The following is a 19,750-nucleotide window of genomic DNA, read 5'->3' on the forward strand; positions in this document are numbered from 1 at the left end:
GGTCAAATCCATCACCTTGAATTGGGCTTGGAAACATACAGGCAGGCAGAGCAAGTGGGCCAGACTCAGTGTTATATGCCAGACCTTCTGGTCCCTGCTATCAGTCTGGCCACCGCAGTTTGCACAAGCTGTTGGTTCTAAACCATCTTCAAAGGCTGCCCCACACAAAGCACATTGTAGTAATCTAACCTGAAGGTTATGAGAACATAGACTACTGAAGCCTGCTTATCCCTATCCGGATAGGGGCGAGGCTGGGCATATTGTTATATGCCTAGCTGGCATATTGTTGAAAAAAAGAAAGAAAGAAAGAAAGAAAGAAAGAAAGAAAACAGGGATGTGGGGGAGATTTATTTCTGCTGGATGAATGTTTTAGTATGTATGAGGCAAAGACATCCTAGAAATATGGGTCCCAGAAATCCTCCTTGCTCTGCCCTTTCACAGGCTCAATTCCAACCAATTGGGCTTGCAGCTTTGAGAAGCAAGTTAAATACCAGTAATACAAATTACAAATCTTTGCATGTGTTCCTCTCTCTCTCTCTCTCTCTCTCTGATGTCAACCAGACTGCTTATGTCCCAGAATTCATTGCACACATGATAACAATTTTCCTTGGAAAGTGCTTATTGGATGACAGCTATAGTCAATAAAGCTGTTCCCAGTTGCTACCAGTAGGTGGCACCAGGGTACAGGAGGTTCCATAAATAGCAAGTGTAAACTCCTTGGGGAAACCTGCACTTGAGTCTCCCTAGTAGTCTAAACACAAGGGGAAATATCAGTCATAGTCTTTGGGGATTTTAAAAGTATATTTAACAGCTCTGCTTTCTATTTTTAGGTGGTTTTGGTGAGGATATTTTCAGTAGAAACTCATAGCACAGGCTTGTAGGTTTTTAAAGGTTATATTTGAATTACAGTTTGTTGTACACATCCAACATGAAATGAGAGGTTTTACTGAAAAGGAAAACAAATATTTGCTTGTTATGGTGGGTTTTTGTTTCATTTTAAAGAACCCTTATGTAAGCTTGCATAGGCAGTTTCATTTCTTTACTGCATACCACTCTCTCCCACTATGAGTGGAACTTTGCAAAGTGTGGAAGCCAACTCACCAAACCACGCACATTTCAGTGGAAACCTCTCCATGTCTTTTCCATTTAAAAAGCTCAGATACTCTAGCTTGAAAGCATTATGCTTACTGGAAGGAGGAGGAGGGGGCTGTTTGTTAAAGGAAATTGAGGATTTTAAGAATCCCAACCTCTTAACAGGCCAAACTGTTTCTTGTATAAATGAGGCATGGATAAAATCAGGGGATAAGCTAACCTAGTACTAAACACACACACGCACACACACACACATGTATGTATGTATGTATGTATGTATTAATCATTTTGTTAGGAAAATATCTCTGTACGCAATGGAATTGCACACCTATATATTCAGTAGAGTACTTTTGTATAACCCCTTCATGGATCACTGCCTCGTTGTGGCGAAGGGGCTTGCGTAACTCAGTGAAGCCATAAGCTATGCCGCGCAGGGCCACCCAAGACGGACAGGTCATGGTGGAGAGTTCTGACAAAATGTGGTCCACTGGAGAAGGAAATGGCAACCCACTCCAGTATTCTTGCCAAGAAAACCCCATGGAACGTATCACAAGGCTAAAAGATATGACGCCGGAAGATGAGCCCCTCAGAAAGAAAGCAAAGTGGCTATCTGATGAGGCTTTACAAGTAGCTGAGGAAAGAAGGGAAGCGAAAAGCAAGGGAGAAAGGGGAAGATATATCCAACTGAATGCAGAGTTCCAGAGAATAGCAGGAGAGACAAGAAGGCCTTCTTAAATGAACAATGCAAAGAAATTGAGGAAAACAACAGAATGGGAAAGACTAGAGATCTTTTCAAGAAAATCGGAGATATCAAGGGAACATTTTGTGCAAAGACGGGCATGATAAAGGACAAAGAAGGCAGGGACCTAACAGAAGCAGATGAGATTAAGAAGAGGTGGAAAGAATACACAGAAGAACTATACAGGAAAGATCTGAATGTCCCTGATAGCCATGATAGTGCGGTCACTGAACTTGAGCCGGACATCCTAGAGAGTGAAGTCAAGTGGGCCTTAGGAAGCATTACTAACAACAAAGCTAGCGGAGATGACAGTCTTCCAGCTGAGCTATTTAAAATCCTAAAAGATGATGCTGTTAAAGTGCTGCACTCAATATGCCAACAAATTTGGAACACTCAATCGTGGCCACAAGACTGGAAAAGGTCAGTTTACATTCCAATTGCAAAGAAGGGCAACGCCAAAGAGTGTTCAAACTACCGTACAATTGCGCTCATTTCACATGCCAGCAAGGTTATGCTCAAAATCCTACAAGCTAAGCTTCAGCAGTATGTGAACCGAGAACTACCGGAAGTACAAGCTGGGTTTCAAAGAGGCAGAGGAACTAGAGATCAAATCGCCAACATTCGCTGGATCATGGAGAAAGCAAGAGAATTCCAGAAAAACGTCTATTTCTGCTTCATTGACTACGCTAAAGCCTTTGATTGTGTGGATCACAACAAACTGTGGCAAATCCTTAAAGAGATGGGAGTACCAGACCACCTTACCTGTCTCCTGAGAAACCTGTATGAGGGACAAGAAGCAACAGTAAGAAGTGGACACGGAACAACCGATTGGTTCAAAATTGGGAAAGGAGTACGACAAGGCTGTATATTGTCGCCCTGCTTATTTAACTTATATGCAGAGTACATCATGAGAAACGCCAGGTTGGATGAATCACAGGTCGGAATTCAGATTGCCGGGAGAATTATCAACAACCTCAGATACGCAGACGATACCACCCTAATGGCAGAAAGCGAAGAGGATCTAAAGAGCCTCTTGTTGAGGGTGAAAGTGGAGAGTGCAAAAGCTGGTTTGAAATTCAACATTAAAAAAACTATGATCATGACATTTGGCCCTATCACTTCCTGGCATATAGAAGGGGAAGAAATGGAAGCAGTGACAGATTTTATTTTCTTGGGCTCCAAGACGCAGACTTGGACTGTAGCCATGAAATTAAAAGATGCTTGCTCCTTGGGAAACCTATGGCAAACCTAGACAGCATAGTAAGAAGCAGAGACATCACCATGCCGACAAAGATTCATATAATCAGAGCTATGGTTTTCCCAGTAGCAACATATGTCTGTGAGAGCTGGACTATAAGGAAGGCTGAGCGCCAAAGAATCGATGCTTTTGAACTGTGGTGCTGGAGAAGACTCTTACGAGTCCCCTGGACTGCAGGGAGGTCCAATCAGTCCATCCTAAAGGAAATCAACCCTGACTGCTCATTGGAAGGACAGATACTGAAGCTGAAGCTCAAATATTTTGGCCACCTAATGCGAAGAGAAAACTCTCTGGAAAAGACCCTGATGCTGGGAAAGATTGAAGGCAAAAGGAGAAGGGGACGGCAGAGGATGAGATGGCTAGATAGTATCACCGATGCAATGAATATGAATTTGAGCACACTCCGGTAGAGTGCGGAGGACAGGAAGGCCTGGCGTGCTATGGTCCATGGGGCCACGAAGAGTCGGACACGACTTAACAACTGAACAACAACAACAACAACACTTTTGTATAAACAAGTTACCCTGGTTGTGATGCTGCACTACCATAATGACCCCTTCTACATCCTGGCCTTCACACTCACACACCAAGAAGATCGCCCTTATTGCATTATTCCTTCGCACAAAAATAATCAGTCAGACTATGCAACCTCTATAGCATGAAGCTACATATGGTAAACAGTCTCTCCTTTAAAAGGGAAAGAACTGAACATAACTGCAGAATGATCATCAGAAGAGCCCTGGTGGATCAGGCAAAAGATCCATCTAATCCAGCATTCTGTTACCCACAGTGGCCAACCAGATGCTTCTGGGAAGCCCACAAGCAGGGCATTAAGGCAATAGCTCCCTCATGTCCATGTTCCCCACCAACCTGTACTCAGAGACACTCTGCCTCTGAACCTGGAGGTTCCATATAGCCATCATGACTAATATCCATTGACTGGCTAACAGGGCTGGCCCAAAACATTTTGCTGCCTGGGGCAGAGCAGCAAATAGCGCCCTCACCCACTCCAAGTCAAGATGCACTGTATCCAAAGCCACCTACATCATTTTGATACATGAGGCAGAACATAAGCACCTCTCCCCATCCCTGGCATTAGAAATACAATAAAAACACAGTAAATAACTAGCGATTGGCTGCCCGTTTAGGACACCCAAATCTGCTGCCTGAGGTGACTGCCTCACTCAGCCTCATGGTAGGGCTGGCCCTGCTGGCTAACCATCACTGCTTGATGACCTCATTGTAACTTACCCACAGCTTGTTTCGAGCAAACTGTCCCCAACTTGCAGTGATGCCATCCCAAAGTCTGCTATCCGGATGTTGTTCTTTTCATCCAGCAGAAGGTTTTCTGGTTTTAAATCCCTGTGGCTGTAAAGACAGGACGAGATCATGGGTTAAGACAGAGAGCAGTTCCTCTCTTCATGACCATTGTAACACATGTCAAACACGGCCCTTGTTTCCTTTGGAATGTCTTCCTTTCGGTCCCATTGAGAAAATAAGTCTTTCAGAGAAAAATAAGTCTTTCAGAGCCACTTCATGCCACGTTTCCTTCTGTTTTGAAAAACTGCAGAAAAAGGACACTACTTTTAAATACGTTTAAGTGTTGATGGTTTGGGGTTGTTGATTGGAAGCAATCTCCATTTGTTTCTCTCTGACAGAGAAAGAGTGATAATAAGAGTGATGAGAAATGAGACTCAAAAATCATAGAATCATACAATCATAGAACTGTAGGGTTGGAAGGGCCCTACAAGACCATCGAGTCCAACCCCCTGCTCAATGCAGGAATCCAAGTCAAAGCATCCCTGACAGATGGCTGTCCAGCCTCGTCTTGAATGCCTCCAGTGTGGGAGAGCCCACCACCTCCCTAGGTATTTGGTTCCACTGTGGTATGGTCTGACAGGCAGGAAGATTTTCCTGATGTTCAGCCGGCATCTGGCTTCCTGTAACTTGAGCCCATTATTCTGTGTCCTGCACTCTGGGATGATCAAGAAGAGATCGTGGCCTTCCTCTCTGTGACAACCTTTCAAGTACTTGAAGAGCTCTATCATATCTCCCCCCAGTCTTCTCAAAGCTAAACATGGCCTGTTCTTTCAGTCTCTCCTCATAGGGCTTTGTTTCTAGTCCCCTGATCATCTTTGTTGCCCTCCTCTGAACCCTCTCCAGTTTGTCTACATCCTTCTTCAAGTGTGGTGCCCAGATCGATGCCCACTCTGGCTGTTGAAAGCCAACTGAGGAAACGTGATGCCACTATCAATGCCCCTCTGCCCTACAGCCTCCAATTGCACTCACTCAGACTCTTTAAACAACAACAAATCAATGCTTTTGGGGGGTGGGGGAAGGTTTGTTAAGTGTCTGGTTACTTTACAGCTTCAGGATCACCTGGATGTTACTGGCTCTCTCAATCTCTACCAATTTGGCTTTCAGTCTATGGAAGTGAGTGCAGTTATAGTAACTGTATCCTATTAATCCTAGAAGATCCTTCAGATGCCTTTGATAACTCTGATCACAAGGCTTTAGTTTTTGAGCATAGGTCCCAATGGGCAGCTCCCTACTGATCCCAATGATTTCAGGTAAGGAGAGGGTTATGATAATGAGCAGAACTGAGATGAAATTGTCTTTTTAGCTTTGGTATTTCTCAATGTGATTTCCACGGCATGCTCAAAATTTCCCTTATTTTTCATTCAAATCCTGGATTTCTTGGAGAGTGCTGTGCAAAAGTCCCAGTGAATTTCCAAACCCTTCAGGGAGCTGAACTGTACCTCAACTAGCCTATACCTATTTGATGAAATTGCAGATTTTGACATGAAAGTAGTAACTTACAAAAATGTAGCTCAGCTCAGACTGAGAAATGAGCAGCTGCTAGTCATCCCTTGAGAACTCCCCTGTAGGTCCTGCACTGTTTGGCTTACCCTTTGAGGGTCAGAATTATGTGTACCTGGAAAGCTTTCTTATAAATAAGCATCTTTAGTATTTTCTACATCATTGTTCCTCTTGAAGAATCTTGGGGTAAAAAAATACATTTGTGCATACGAGCAAAAAACCAACAACCCAACAACAACACAGAAAAAAATAATTCACTAAAAAAACCTTTATTTGGGGGGTAGATGATAGAGACCACAAGAGCACAACAGACTGTCAGTTGACAATCATGATGTCAGATTCATGGCATTCTTGCACACATACTTTTTTTGTAATGAGGTAAGCTAAAGCAGAGAACTCTGGAGTAATTTCCAACACGGTAACATTGCAATATACTGATTTCCAGATATTGTAACTGCAGACGGCACAGTTCAGATATATACCGCTGGTGCCTCAGGTCATCATTTATCTGGGATAAACAAGTAATGAGGCCATGCCCTAAGTTCAGATTGATGCAGAACATCTATATAGCATCTACATTGTCTCTCAGTCTCCATTTACTAAAAACTTGAGCAGAAGGCAGTAGAGACGTGTGGAGCAGTAGATGCTAGCTGCAATTTCTTTAAGTGTCCGACAGCCTGGATGATCTAATTAATATGCAAAAACAACCTCCTTGTGCCAGAATGAAAGAAAACAAAACCCCACAACATATGCTAATTACTCAGCATTTAATGGAACCTTGCAGGGTAAATGAACTTCATTTGGTTCCTTTCCAGGTGATCTCTCTGGTTCCGTGTCTTACATGATCGGTGTCACCTCCTCCCTCTGTAGGTGAACAGAGGACAGAGTACCCTTTCATTGTTGTAGTGGCTGAAATGCCCCAGGGGCTTTCTCCACTTCGCTGGAAAGGAGGATTAAACAAGGCAGCAGCTTTGGTGAACAAGCAAGGGAAAGTGCTTCATACAGAGCAGCATATGCGGAGAGGGAAGATGAAAGAGGGAGAAATGTAGCACAGAGAACATCAGAAAGCTTGCTTTGGTTCCATTTAGGATGGCAGTTAATAATGTCCACAGCCCTTCCACAGATGGTGAAGCAAACTGAGTTTACAGATCCTGTGCAAAGCATAGCTTTCAAAGGATATATATATGTGTATGATCACGTGTGCATGAAACTGAGTGTGTGTGTGTGTGTGAGAGAGCGAGAGACAGAGAGAGAGGGAGACAGAGAGAGAGTTTGAGTGTATGAGGATGTATTAATGCGTGAAAGTCTTCATGATCAAGAAAACATAAGACAAGGCCATAGTCAAGAAAGTAAAGGCTTCTTCCTGCAGCGCACACACAATGTGTCAAACTGCACAAATGGATCTAAGATTACTCCTGCAATACGATAAAAAAAAGTTTTTTAAAATTCTGAATCAGACTAATGGTCCATCTACACTAGCCCTGCCAACCCTGTCTTCTTTAATTAACTCTCCAGGAAGTGAGGCAGAAGTCTTAAAAGGAACAGAGGTCTCCTCAGCCCATACCATACATCTATCTTATTGACTGATGCACAGTTAATCAGCTCCTACGCCTTGCCTCTCTGTAATGCCTTCTGTCCCTCAGTCTATACACTGTCATGCAAACATACATCTCAGTCAGCTAACATAGGAAGCTGCTGTATAGTCAGTTAGACCATGGGTCCATCTTGCCCAGTATCGTCAGTCCTGGCTGGCTCTCCAAGGTTTCAGGCAGGAATTTTTTTCCAGCCCTACTCGAAGATGCCAGGGATTGAGCCTGGGAACTTCTGCATGCAAAGCAGGTATGCTACCATGAAGCTACAGCCCCTCTACCTCCTCCCCAGCCTATAGCTCCTCCTCATGCCTCCTCCCCACTCTGGCTTCTACAGAGCATGACCTCCTCCCACCCCTTCCATCTAACCCAGCTTTCCCCAACCTGGTGCCCTCCAGATGTGATGGAGTGCAACTCCCATCTGTCTAGCCAGCATCGCCATGTTGGCTGGGAGTTATAGCAGTTGCTGTCCAACACATCAGATGGGCATTAGGTTGGTGGAGGGCCGTTTTAACCCTAGGTGTGCCTTCATGTTCTCACTGCCATGGCTGGGAACTAATACATCACAAACAATGATGCCCTCTGCTCCAGAGCCTGTAGGTATGTGGTGTTCTGGGTAGAAAATGTAGTCCCAATGAGAAGGCATCCTGAGAAGCCATGAGAAGCCCATGAACAAATGTCTGTACAATGTGTGTGTGGGGGATTCATAATACCTGGCATTTCATTTGGTACAACTACCTTCACCCTGTTTCTAAATGATGGTCGGCATTTTGAGAACATTTCTTTTGACTCCCAAAGTCTAAACTATCTTTTAATAAAAGATACACGTACACAGTGGTATTTTAACAGTAAGTTGCAGCTTGCAGAATCATGAGTAGCTCTTTTTATTCCACTGCTGTGGTATCCTGACATATGCCTTTTAAATCAGATCTCTCCTTTTAGTGCAAAGGATGCAAACAAAGCTTATTCTTTTACTGTTTGCCCCCAGATTATACATACACAGAAATTACTATGAGCCCCGTCTGCACACCCCAGCAGACATGGCCTCCGGCGATGGAAAGGGAAGAGGCTCTAGTAATTGTCATTTATCAATATTCATGCAAAATCCTGTGTCACCCTCTCCAAGTGCCCCCCTAATAACCTCTCATAACCCAAATAAAAACAAGATGAAAACAGAACCCTGCGACTCATTACCAGAGGGAAATTCCTCTCAATGTTCTCCCTCCCCTGTGGAATAATTGGCATTATTTATTACCACTGAAGCCTAATAAGGTTTGCCATTGGGCCCGTCCTGTAATCATACTTTTATTCCTCAGCACTGAAAAACCAAAAGGGAAAAGCCAACACACTCACACAACAGAAACTAGACCAATCACAACATTGCTTGATGATGTCACACACAGCCAATCCAGACTCTCTTAGCTGTTCTGCCTGCTTTTCCTTGCAGAGTGCTCATGCTGTCTGAAGGGAATGGCTCCTGAGGAAATCTACAGCTGGAGCACCTCTGCCACAGCTCTCCCCAGGCTCTGACACCATCTCCAAGGGACTGTCAGCTCAGCAACTGACCGTGCTGCTCCTGCACCATTCCCAGAGCGACTACAAATCGCTCCATATTCTCCCCACCACTAGCACTTGGAGGTCTGAATGCCCTGTCAGCTCACCACAGCCAAGTGCTCCCACAGTGCAGCTGGGACTCTCTTAACTGGGAGGTGCTGTTCAACAATGGCCAGTGCATTTTAAATGTACCTCTTGATTTGATGTGCTTTGAAGGAGATGATTTCCCAAAGAGTGAACAGACAGCATTTGATATGGGCACTGTTCCTTTCAGTGTGTTCATTTTTGAGTGATTTGGGGCTTTCACATAGTTGGGCTGTCAGCCACCTCCCAGTTGCTATCTTGATATATGTGTACCAATTAACCAGTGGAACATGCATGATGCAAGACTGGCTCTGTGCTGGCAGGATGTGTTGATCCCCAGCTGCTTCAAAGACTTGGTTAAGCATCCTGTGGCAATACAGTACATTTAAATTCACTATGGGCTTTGCTTGCCCAGAAAATACTGGTCTTATTGTATTTTCTGTAATAAGTGAGGCCTTGTTTGGAAATTATAGATGGAGGGTCTGCATTCTCTCACCATTGTAACCTCTTCTCTCAGAAGGATAGGAGGCAAAATTAACCCATGAATTTCACTACTAGTCTTGAAAAGTTGATGCCCAGATACAAACACTTCCTACTAGTCCTAGTTTTGGTTCCTGAGTCTCCTGGTCAAGACATTGCCCTGAGATACCTTTACCTTCAATTAACTCTACATGAATACACCAATCTAAGATGGCAGCACATCAGGAACCCTGATCTTGCAAACTGCAAAGAATGTGTTGTGTAGCATTTCAGCACTCTGGGGAATTGTTCAATTGGGAGCTGAGGAGGCTCAGGCCACACCAACAATGGCAATATGCAAATCAGAGGTGGGTAGGAAGGCAGAGATTCAAGATGCACCAAAATTGATTTTAGTACTGCATTCCTTCTTATTCTATGGAATTCCCCACATATATGTACATCTTTGATGTTCTTTAGGGCGCCACTTAAAACATTTTTATTCTGCCAAAATTATTCATATTGCCAGCTAGGGATTTGTTTTGTTTGCTTTTATTCTGTTTTTTTTTTTAACGCTCTCCAGTGTTAATTGTATTGAGACTTTAAGACCAAGTTTGCACAATTGCTGCAGCTCATTGTGGCTTATTTAAGCCATGACAAGCCGTAGCACCCATAGGCGCCACCCTCAATTACTAAGCCATGGCCGCAGCTTGTCGTGTCATCTGAATCTGGGGAAGACATGGACAAGCTGTTATGTGAGGGTTGAACAACTCTCACAGAACCCATGGTCCCCGGGTTCGGATGACATGACAAGCTGCAGTCGTGGCTTGAATATTTAAAATGGTTGCCTGCACGTGCTGCAACCTACCGTGGCTTGGTTGAATGTGAGAACAAGCGCTAAGTGTTGTAAATTGCCTTGTAACTTTTTTAGGGTCAAAAGGTGGTATAATTCTTAAAAAAAACAAATAAATATTAGGTAGTGTTAGGTAGACCGCCTGCCCGGGCGCAGGTATGTAGTCTGGGAGTGCTCCTGGGACCTGGATTCAAAGCTGTAACTGCAGGCCCAGGTGGGCTTAGTGGCAAGGACTACTTATAGCTAACTATGGCTGGTTTGCCAATGATGGCTGTTCCTGCACCTGAATAACCTGACATTAGTCCATGCTCTTATCATTTCTCAACTGGTCGATTGCAATCCTTTCTATATGCTTCCTTTGAAGGTGGTCTGGAAGCTGCAGCTGATGCACAGCTCTGTTCCCCATGTGTTGACAGGGGCAGTGAGATGTAAGCATATCACACCAATTTTGAAATCTCTGTACTGGCTGCCAATGAGCTACAAGGCCCAATTCAAGGTATTTGTAATAGTGTACAAAGCCCTAAATGTCTGAGGATCCAGGTACCTGAAGTATCACCTTTCCTAATACTGACCATTCTGGGATTTAAGATCAGTTGGGGAAGCTTTGTTTGTGGTGCCCTTGAGGAATATGGCCTATGGGGGTACCACATATGGCAGGGCCTTTTCCGTGATGGCACCCTGGCTTTGGAACTCTCTTCTGGTAGAAATTTGGCTGTCTCCCATACTTTTGTCATTTAGGTGCCAATTAAAAACCTATTTATTTGTTCAGTCTTCAGGAGTATAGGCAAGTGTTTTTTTGTTTGTTTGTTTGATTGTATTGGTGGTTTTCTTGTATTTTATTATATATTTGTGATTTTAGAATCATGATTTTGATGTTATTTATATGGTATACTTTGTTTTATATAGGTTGTTAGTCACCCTGGGCAATTTGTAAGAAGGGCGGGATATAAATCACATAAATAAAATAAGTAAATACAACAGAAACCTTATACACTTCCACTTATTTTGAGATCAGCCAGTGAGGTCCTGCTCTTGAATGCATTCAAATGAGAAGGCCTGTAAAGACACAATGCTGTGAAGGGCCTTTTCTATGACGTCCCCCAAAATTCAGAATTCTCTCATTAGAATTCTCTCATGCCTAAGCCCTACAGTCCAGATTCTAATAGGATGACAAATATCATCTTGTTTTAGCAAGGCTTTGACTGCACTGATTATTTTTATACTGGTCCTATGGATTGCTGACACAGTTGTCATGCGGTTATTTTTAGAATTTTTTTAAATGGAAAATTGATCTTGATACTGGGATTTTAATATGCCATTTGGACTACAAGTAGAGGGGAAAACAAGGTATAAAATACCTTTATAACACACGTCTCCCTTGCATTGACCTAGACCAGGAACGGATAACCTATTTTATTCTGTGATCATATTGGCAATTTTACATGGGCTACTGGTGTGTTACAAAATAGCACAGGCTGCGAGCACTCTCACACTCTGTGTGTGTGTGTGTGTGTGTGTGTGAGAGAGAGAGAGAGAGAGAGAGAGAGAGAGAGAGAATTGATGGAGAAAGACAATGGTTTTTAAGAGAAATGAAACTGGTTTGAGAAGTCTATCCCTTATCATGGTGCACACACATTTCTTTTGTCCCGCTGTTGTCTCTAGCCAAATATACATTTGAAACAAACCCCAGCAAACTCTCTTTACCAGAGGTGAAAATGGAATGAACGTATACACCACAAACAGCGAGCCTGTTTGCAAATCTCCTTCAACTCCCTGTCTCTAGTGCCATATTGCCTCTTGCACACAATAAGCAATTCTACTTCCACGTTATGCAGAAAACCCAGTTAAGCATTAGGAATTCCATACCAGACAAATGGAGTATTGGGGGCCTGATTTATTTAACCTGACTTTGGAGCAAATTAAAAATCCAATATATTCCAAGGCTGACCTGCTTCCTTTCAGATCTTTCAGCAAACAGAAGTGATATTTGAATGTAGGCTAAAATCAGAGACAGCTGATCCATAGACCCTGTAGGGGAAAGCTATCAGATTCTTAGAGACAGGATTCCATCCCAGGCCATCAATAAATACAAAGCTGGAGAAAGAAAGCAAAGCAGGGCTATAGAAGGAATTTCTCTGATTAGTCTGTGCTTGCCCACTCCTGGAAGTAGTAGCAGAAGAGGAAGCTAGCATGAGGTGGAGTGAGCACAAAATTATCAATCTATTTTATCTGTGGGTAACAAGCATCCATGTTCTGTCATTAGCCAAAGGAGAAGCCTTCATTTTCAGCATGGTCATGACTGGATAACCTGGCTGATTAGATGATTTGTCATCTTGCTGCCCCCGACAGGACAAGGTCAGGCTTCATCATTTAAAAATGCACATTTTTTCCACACTAGGAAACTAATTCTGTTCCCATTCCCCCATTTCTTTCCCATTTTTGATTATAAAATCTCATAAGCACCACCATTCTGGGAATTACAAGAGGACAGAATTATGTTAATAGATAACTACTTAACAAATAGCACTGTGTCTCACCAGTCCAATAGCGCTTTGTCTCGCCAGCTCCCATAAAATGGGATAGACTTTCCTGACAACTCATGCAGTCTAATTAATCTTATAAATTGATGAGAAAGCCCAGCAAATCCCAGGAGGGGGTATTAAAATTCCAGCACAGCTCCCGGCATGAGGGTGGCCAACTTGGAAATGAGAAACCTGGGTTCAAATCCGTGGTCAGTCATGTACTCAATGAATGGCTAGGGAAGTCACTTTTCTCAGCCTCAGTTCCCCAACCCACCTCACAAAGCTACTGTGACAATGGCTGAGTGAAGGACTGTAGAGCACACTGCATCACTAGCTGTCCTAACAGATGGGTATGCAGTGTCAGTGACCCCTCCCAAGAGCCCCCAGCCCCCCACCCCAAGTTATTTTACAGTTTAGTACTTCCTTCCTTCTTGGTCAGATTCTTCATTAGAAACTTGATAGCTGGGTTAATGAGCAAGTGTGGTGGCTGCATATGCTCAAAATGTTCCCCCAGCTTTCCATTAATAATTAGCACAGGCAGGCAACTGTGAAGACCACTCTCCTTGTCTCCCCTAAATATGGCCCTAATTGGGTCTCCTGCACTTGCGCAGGACCCAGCATTTCTTTTGGGAAATTGGGCATGCACTAGGATGCCCACAAGGCTTCTGATCAGCTCAGCAACCTGAACTGGAGAGAGGTGGAGGAGAAGGGTGTTGAGGTGGTGGCGATTGGTGGGTGTGGCGAGTGCACAGGCTCGACAGGCTGCAGGCAGTCGGAGGATGAAGAAAAGCAGCTGCTGTCTGGAGAGACTCCTGATACTTGCTGGCATTGTTGGTTGACCCAGATCCAGGTGAGTAAGGGGAGATGTGGGTGGGCAGGGATCCTACCAAGTCTACTTCTCCAGCACTCAGCAGGATAACTCCTCTTATCTCTAATCAGTGATCACTGCTCAGCTCAGTTGCAGAGAGATCTTCATTGTGATGCCTGGGCAGAGAGGTTTAAATAAATCCCTCAGCCCAGCATGCCAGGATGGAGATAAAGAGGGAGCTTTCCACAGCTGATCTCCATGACATTCATACCCATCTGAGAAGGGTGTGAGCAGTGTGTGTGTGTGTGTGTGTGTGTGTGTGAGAGAGAGAGAGAGAGAGAGAGAGAATGGTGTGTGTGAGTGTGTGTATATGAATGGTTTGTGATAGTGTGTGAGAATGGGATGTGAATGGGCCTGTGTTTGAATATGTGTATAGGGTAAGTAGGGTGTGCATGGCAAGAACTGACTTTGCTCATTTGTGGCAGTGGCTCTGTCCACTTTTGGCATGCAGCCCCTCCAACCCCACCAGCCACAGGGGGCACCAGCTACCACTGCACTGCATATCAAGAGTTCTATAGAAAATGAAATGAAGAATGGTAAATTAGTACAAATCATATTAAGAAATGGTCGGAACAGGTATTTCTTTTCAAAAGAGGGTGGATTGCAGTGAAATTTGACTTGGGTGTCCAAGGTTGGACAGCACCACACTTTCAACAAAACAGTACCACCCCATAGAAACATCCTGTATCACAGCACCAATTACATACAGTCTGCCAAGCAAAAAACAAAATAAAACCACAGCCTATTAAAATAAGGCATCTTTGCTCATGTAAGCAATAACCTGCAGGCCTTTTGTTAACTGCGAAACTGTAAGTGTCTGCTGGACTGATGAAGTATCAGTCCAAAGAACTTATGAGTTTGGTCATATAGTTTAATAAGGAAAAAAATCTCTTGGCCTGATCCAGTGGCTACCAAAGTAAGTGGGACTCTCTTCATTAAAATTAATGAGTTTCAGATTGGGCCCTCAAGCAGCTATTGATTTCTGTCAGCTCTCCCTTGTGCTGACTGTTATAAACCCATCTGTGCTACTTGCCTATTTTCTTTGGACTTGGCATTCAGTCTACCCCATATCCTGTCACCAGTCTTTTCAGTAAGCTTTTCTACACTTATAGTTCAGTACAACTCAAACCCTGTGTATTCTGGTTCACAGCACATGCTCTGCCTCTATTGTAAGGCTACCATTCCTTGCTGCCTTATTGGAACCAACTCTGTGTTCAGCAATCAACAGGATAACCCAAATCAGAAAAGGTCTGCCCTCCCAGGCTTTTTCTACACACGATTTGTCTGTCTGAAACACCCAAACAATTGTCTTTTTATTCTCCCCCTGCCCCCATACTTCATAGAGAAATGTGCACAAAATGTATCCTGCATATTTATGCAAATGGTCAAACACCCCTGCACCAAAATACAAACCTGGTGGAAAATAATTTCACATGGGGAGGTGGAGGAGACCAAGGCATTAGAGGAAAAGAAGCAGAAGGCACAGGGACAGATCAGTTTAGCCCAGAGAGGAATACCATGATGCCAGATGAGCCAGGGTACATAACTTCTGTCACCACTCATATTTGTATAATTTAAGTTTGGGTAAAAAAGTATCTCTTCTGTGTAAACACAACTTTCAGAGATACATATATACAGAGATTACCTGTTTTTCCCCCTAGTGTAGATACTGTATGTAATTCAACTGCAGATTAATGCTGCCATCCTATGCACCTTAGCCTGAGAGTACAGATGGGCAAATCTGTCAATTTTAGTTTCACTCAGTTTCTCAGTTCCAGACTGTAAGTTCATTTCAGCCTATTTCTACATCATCAGTTTCTGAATATGGCAAAGAAAATGTCTGCACAAAAATTCATACAAATTTTCATGCCATTTATCCTAAATTACACATTTTTGTATGCACTTTTCCTAGTGTGCACACTAGGAAAAGTGATTCTTGCTTAATGTAATGTGTTTTTTGCACACTAATATACACATTCTTATACACATTTTTTGAGTTTCAGACTGCATTGCAAAATTCTGAAAATTATGGATTTCAGCACACAAGTATGAATTGGGTAAATTTATATAAAAAAAATTGGGCCAAACAAATTTCTCCTCCATACCTACTTGGGAGTAAACCCCACTACAGGACTTACTTCTAAATAAAGATACATAGGATTGTTGTGCAGATCAGTTTCAATTCACCACTGATCTGTATACATGTTTTATATCTTACCTACATTTTTCCTTCCTTCCCTATGAAAAGAAAAATGCAATCCATGCATATAGGAGTCTGTCAGTAAGATAATGAAGCTCATCTTTTTGTTATAGGGATAACAGGCTGCTTCAGTCAGTCAAGCAAATACAGTGTCTATAATCATTTCATACTTATTAATATATATCAACACAGTAGCTATGCAATGCACACTTTTCATCTCACTGTAGTCTTTAGCCTATCAGATTGAAGGCAACTTAATGCCAACTGTATTGAGAAACATCCTTACACCCATTATGTTAATCACAATTATCTGCCAATCAAAGATTAGGAAACAGTATTACTGAGAAATAAGTGTACTGTTATGGGTCAGCAGCTGTACAAAAACCTTGCATTCCAACTGGTGGCAAAAACTCAATTTCAGCGTAATTTAAAAATTACTTAAACTTGTTAAATCAGTAAGTGGAAACTGGTTCAATTTAAAACATGGCCTGGAAGTTACAGGTTAAACTATACTCAACAGCTAAATCATCCAAGTGAGTATCAATAACAGACTGATAAAGCAAATTACTCCCTACTGGAAAGGAAATTAAAGGCAACAGTGAATCAAATGCCCAGAAGGGGTCTAAGCAAGGCTGCCAAATACCAGAAGGTTTTCTATAACCCAAGGATGCCATAAAATGAGTTTGTTGAATTGGTAATTGTCCCAGGTTTCTTCAGGGAAAAAGCTCAATATGACACATATTATTCTTATTTATTGGCAAGTGCCCCCAAGACCCTTATAAATTAAGCCACTAGTCCCACTGGGCTTTGATTTTCCTCATTAAAGTGTTCACTGTAAATGAATGTGACAGTAGGTGCTCCCTGTCTTCAAGCTCACCATGGAAAAAAGAGTTTAGTATACAACAATAATCAGATATGAGCCACTCAACAGACTGCATCTTGCAGAATGCAGCCAAAGATAGGCCAGGGACAGCCTTCAGCATGAACGTGTGTGCGACTATCACAGCAAGGTGGTAATAAAGGCTGGCAGCTGCATACACATGGTACAATGGATTCCAAACCCTTACCATTGACTAGCTAATGGCCTGTAAAATGCCCAAGAGCTTTCAAAAATCTAGAGGCTGATCTGCTATATAATCTTCTACCATAAGCATCACATATTATTATTCCCTCTAATAGTGAACTCAGGTAGTTGAAAGCGGACAAGATTTGAGGCTAAATGGTTCCACAGAGAAAGAGGAGGGAGGTATCAGCATGCTTGAGTGAATCCCAAAGTATACAGAAGTACAAAATATTTTTGTAAACCCTCATGGGGGAAACTATCCCCTCAAAAGAGCCCAATAAGGACTGAGCATGCTCAGTGGCATGCAGGGACTGCAGAATGTTGAGTATCTATTGGGAAAGAAAAATGAGAAAGGGGAGGGAGGGGGGAAGAGTGAATTGTCCTAACCTCCTGTTAAGGGGTGAGGAGGATACACTGCCACATTTTGCTGCAGGTCCCACTTCTATGCCATGTGCCTTAAACGGCTGTACTCACCAGATTGAATGACTATGACAGAAGTCTAAAGCGGAGATAATCTGTCGGAAAAATTTCCTGGCTTCTTTTGGCGTTAATCTTCCTTTCTTTACAAGATAGTCAAAGAGCTCTCCACCAGACACATGTTCTAGCACCAAATATCTAAAAGAAGAGAAGAAACAGGTATTTATTTAAATGTGATCAAGTGGATGTTTGAAAATACTTATACATGGACAGACATCTGCATAGACTGCAAAGTGAGACAGTGTGAAAACTGGTGCCCTTGCACATTTTTAGCTGGGCTGTTAGCAAGTGAATTCCTGGAGTTCTTCAATCTTCTGAAATATAGGCTTAAAAATTAAAATTGGATGACTTCACTGCTTTCAATGCCTTTACTGACTGATCTCCAATGCTCAGGGAGAAATTCAGCCCTAGAAAGACTATGGACAGCAATCTAGATATGAACTTCTAAAATAACATAGGTGGCATGAATATTGATGCATATTTATACTCCATATGCGCTGGGATCACATTGCTACATGACGTTCCCTTCTGAAACCACATTTACAGGAAAATGTAGTGCATAAGACTAAAAAATGATCACATTGGGAGTGGGGGGGGGCAGGAAGGGAATTATTTTCACACTTCCAAAATTAGAAATAACAGTGCAACAAAATATTTGCAGTTGGTCTGTTTTGCTTTCAGCTGTTCTGAAAAGGTGTTGATTATGCTGTAAATTTGGAGACATTGGTATATTGACTTCCACAAGACACATTGTAAAGAAGAAAAAACATGTAGAGACAGTATTTAATATGATAGTGACTACAAGATTTGTTTTTATTTTTTGTTGAGATTTCTGTTTTTATGGGTAAACTGCCTTCAATTTGATTTAACCACAGAAAGGTGGGAAATAAATGAAAATATATAAAGACAATGTTATAAAGAAAAAACAAACATAATTCAATTATTCTATGCAAGAGTTATATGGAAGATAGATATCCCTACTGAAGAATGGTAAAAATAAACAATGCCGTGAGATTATTCTAATGTAAAAATTAACAAATTGTGTAGAAGTTAAATAAGAGTGACAGAAAATCACTTCATGAAATAGTGAATTACAGAGCAATCCTATGTTCTCAAAGCAGAGCCTCTGAAATGGGAGGCTCCACTCCAGCCGATGCCTTGTCAGCTCTTGCCAACCATACAGAAGTCGGAGGAACACAGGGTTTTTGGTATTTTTCTTCCATCCATGGACGGAAGAAAAATAATTGCTGGCAATGGGAGGGAAACATTCAGATGCGCCTTTGAACACTTTTAAATGTTTCCAGGCAACTGGGGCATGATGGGATCTAGGGGGTGCTTAGAATCTCTCAGAACTTCTGCCACTCCTTTCCCACCTGTTGGCACCCCCCCCCCCAATACTAATCTCATCCCTCTATGAAGTCGGAGTGCCAAAGGAAGCTCCACAGTGGATGGGCAGTGGATGGACCAGCAGGGGGTCTCTAACATCAGAGAAACCCCTCCGAGGCTGGAATTCTGTCTACGGCCTCAGAAGGTTTTTTCTGGACAATCCTATGGCCCTTGAGATGCTATGTAGGTACCACTGAATTGCTCTTTTAAGAATAATCAGGTCAATGCAAATAATGGAGATTTTTGTGCACTGTGGTGTTTTACGTATTTGCTTTGGAATAGCCCCTTTCAAACTTACTTACAAGTAAACATGAATAGGATAGCACTGTGTTTGTTTGTTTTGATCAGAAACTTTGCAATCATTTAAGAAAAAATATTTTATCTTCTTAGAAATATTTTCATTTTTAAGTGTTTGTACAATGGCTGTGACACATTAAAATCATTTTTATAAACAAAATAATAAAAAGAAATACGGGGACAACACTGAATACTGAAGCTGCCTTAAACTGACTCAGATTATTTATCTGCCTCACCTAGTATCGTCTGTTCTTCTGACTGTTAGCAGCTCCACCAAGGTCTGCTAGCTTTTGACTAGAGATGGCAGGGATTGAAACGCGAGACCCTATTAATGCAAACATTTGCTCCACACCCTGAGGTAAGGCCCCTCACCTGAACCATTGTCTTGCCTCTAAATTATTGGCTCAGTTTTAGAACAATCTTTTAGGAGAACATCAAACTGTGAAAAATTTCAAGGGTGTAGCAATGTCTGCTTAAAAGGAAAGAGGACCA

At 42.5% G+C, this 19,750-nt stretch overlaps 1 protein-coding gene across 2 annotated transcripts in view; it reads right to left on the reverse strand.

Moving 5' to 3' along the window:
• The window catches only part of BRSK2 (BR serine/threonine kinase 2), a 602,546-nt gene that overhangs the window by 106,293 nt on the left and 476,503 nt on the right, over positions 1-19,750 (reverse strand). For both annotated transcript variants that reach the window (XM_084828558.1, XM_084828549.1), the window contains exons 4-5: positions 17,573-17,713; positions 4,341-4,457 (exon numbers count right to left, since the gene is read on the reverse strand). In XM_084828558.1, coding sequence (XP_084684684.1) covers positions 4,341-4,457; positions 17,573-17,713 — 258 coding nt within the window. The remainder of the gene's footprint in view (positions 1-4,340; positions 4,458-17,572; positions 17,714-19,750) is intronic.

Source organism: Heloderma suspectum, chromosome 1 (genome assembly GCF_057233095.1).
Source record: "Heloderma suspectum isolate Gila_16-S chromosome 1, 16-S_ref, whole genome shotgun sequence".
Classification (NCBI taxonomy): domain Eukaryota; kingdom Metazoa; phylum Chordata; class Lepidosauria; order Squamata; family Helodermatidae; genus Heloderma; species Heloderma suspectum.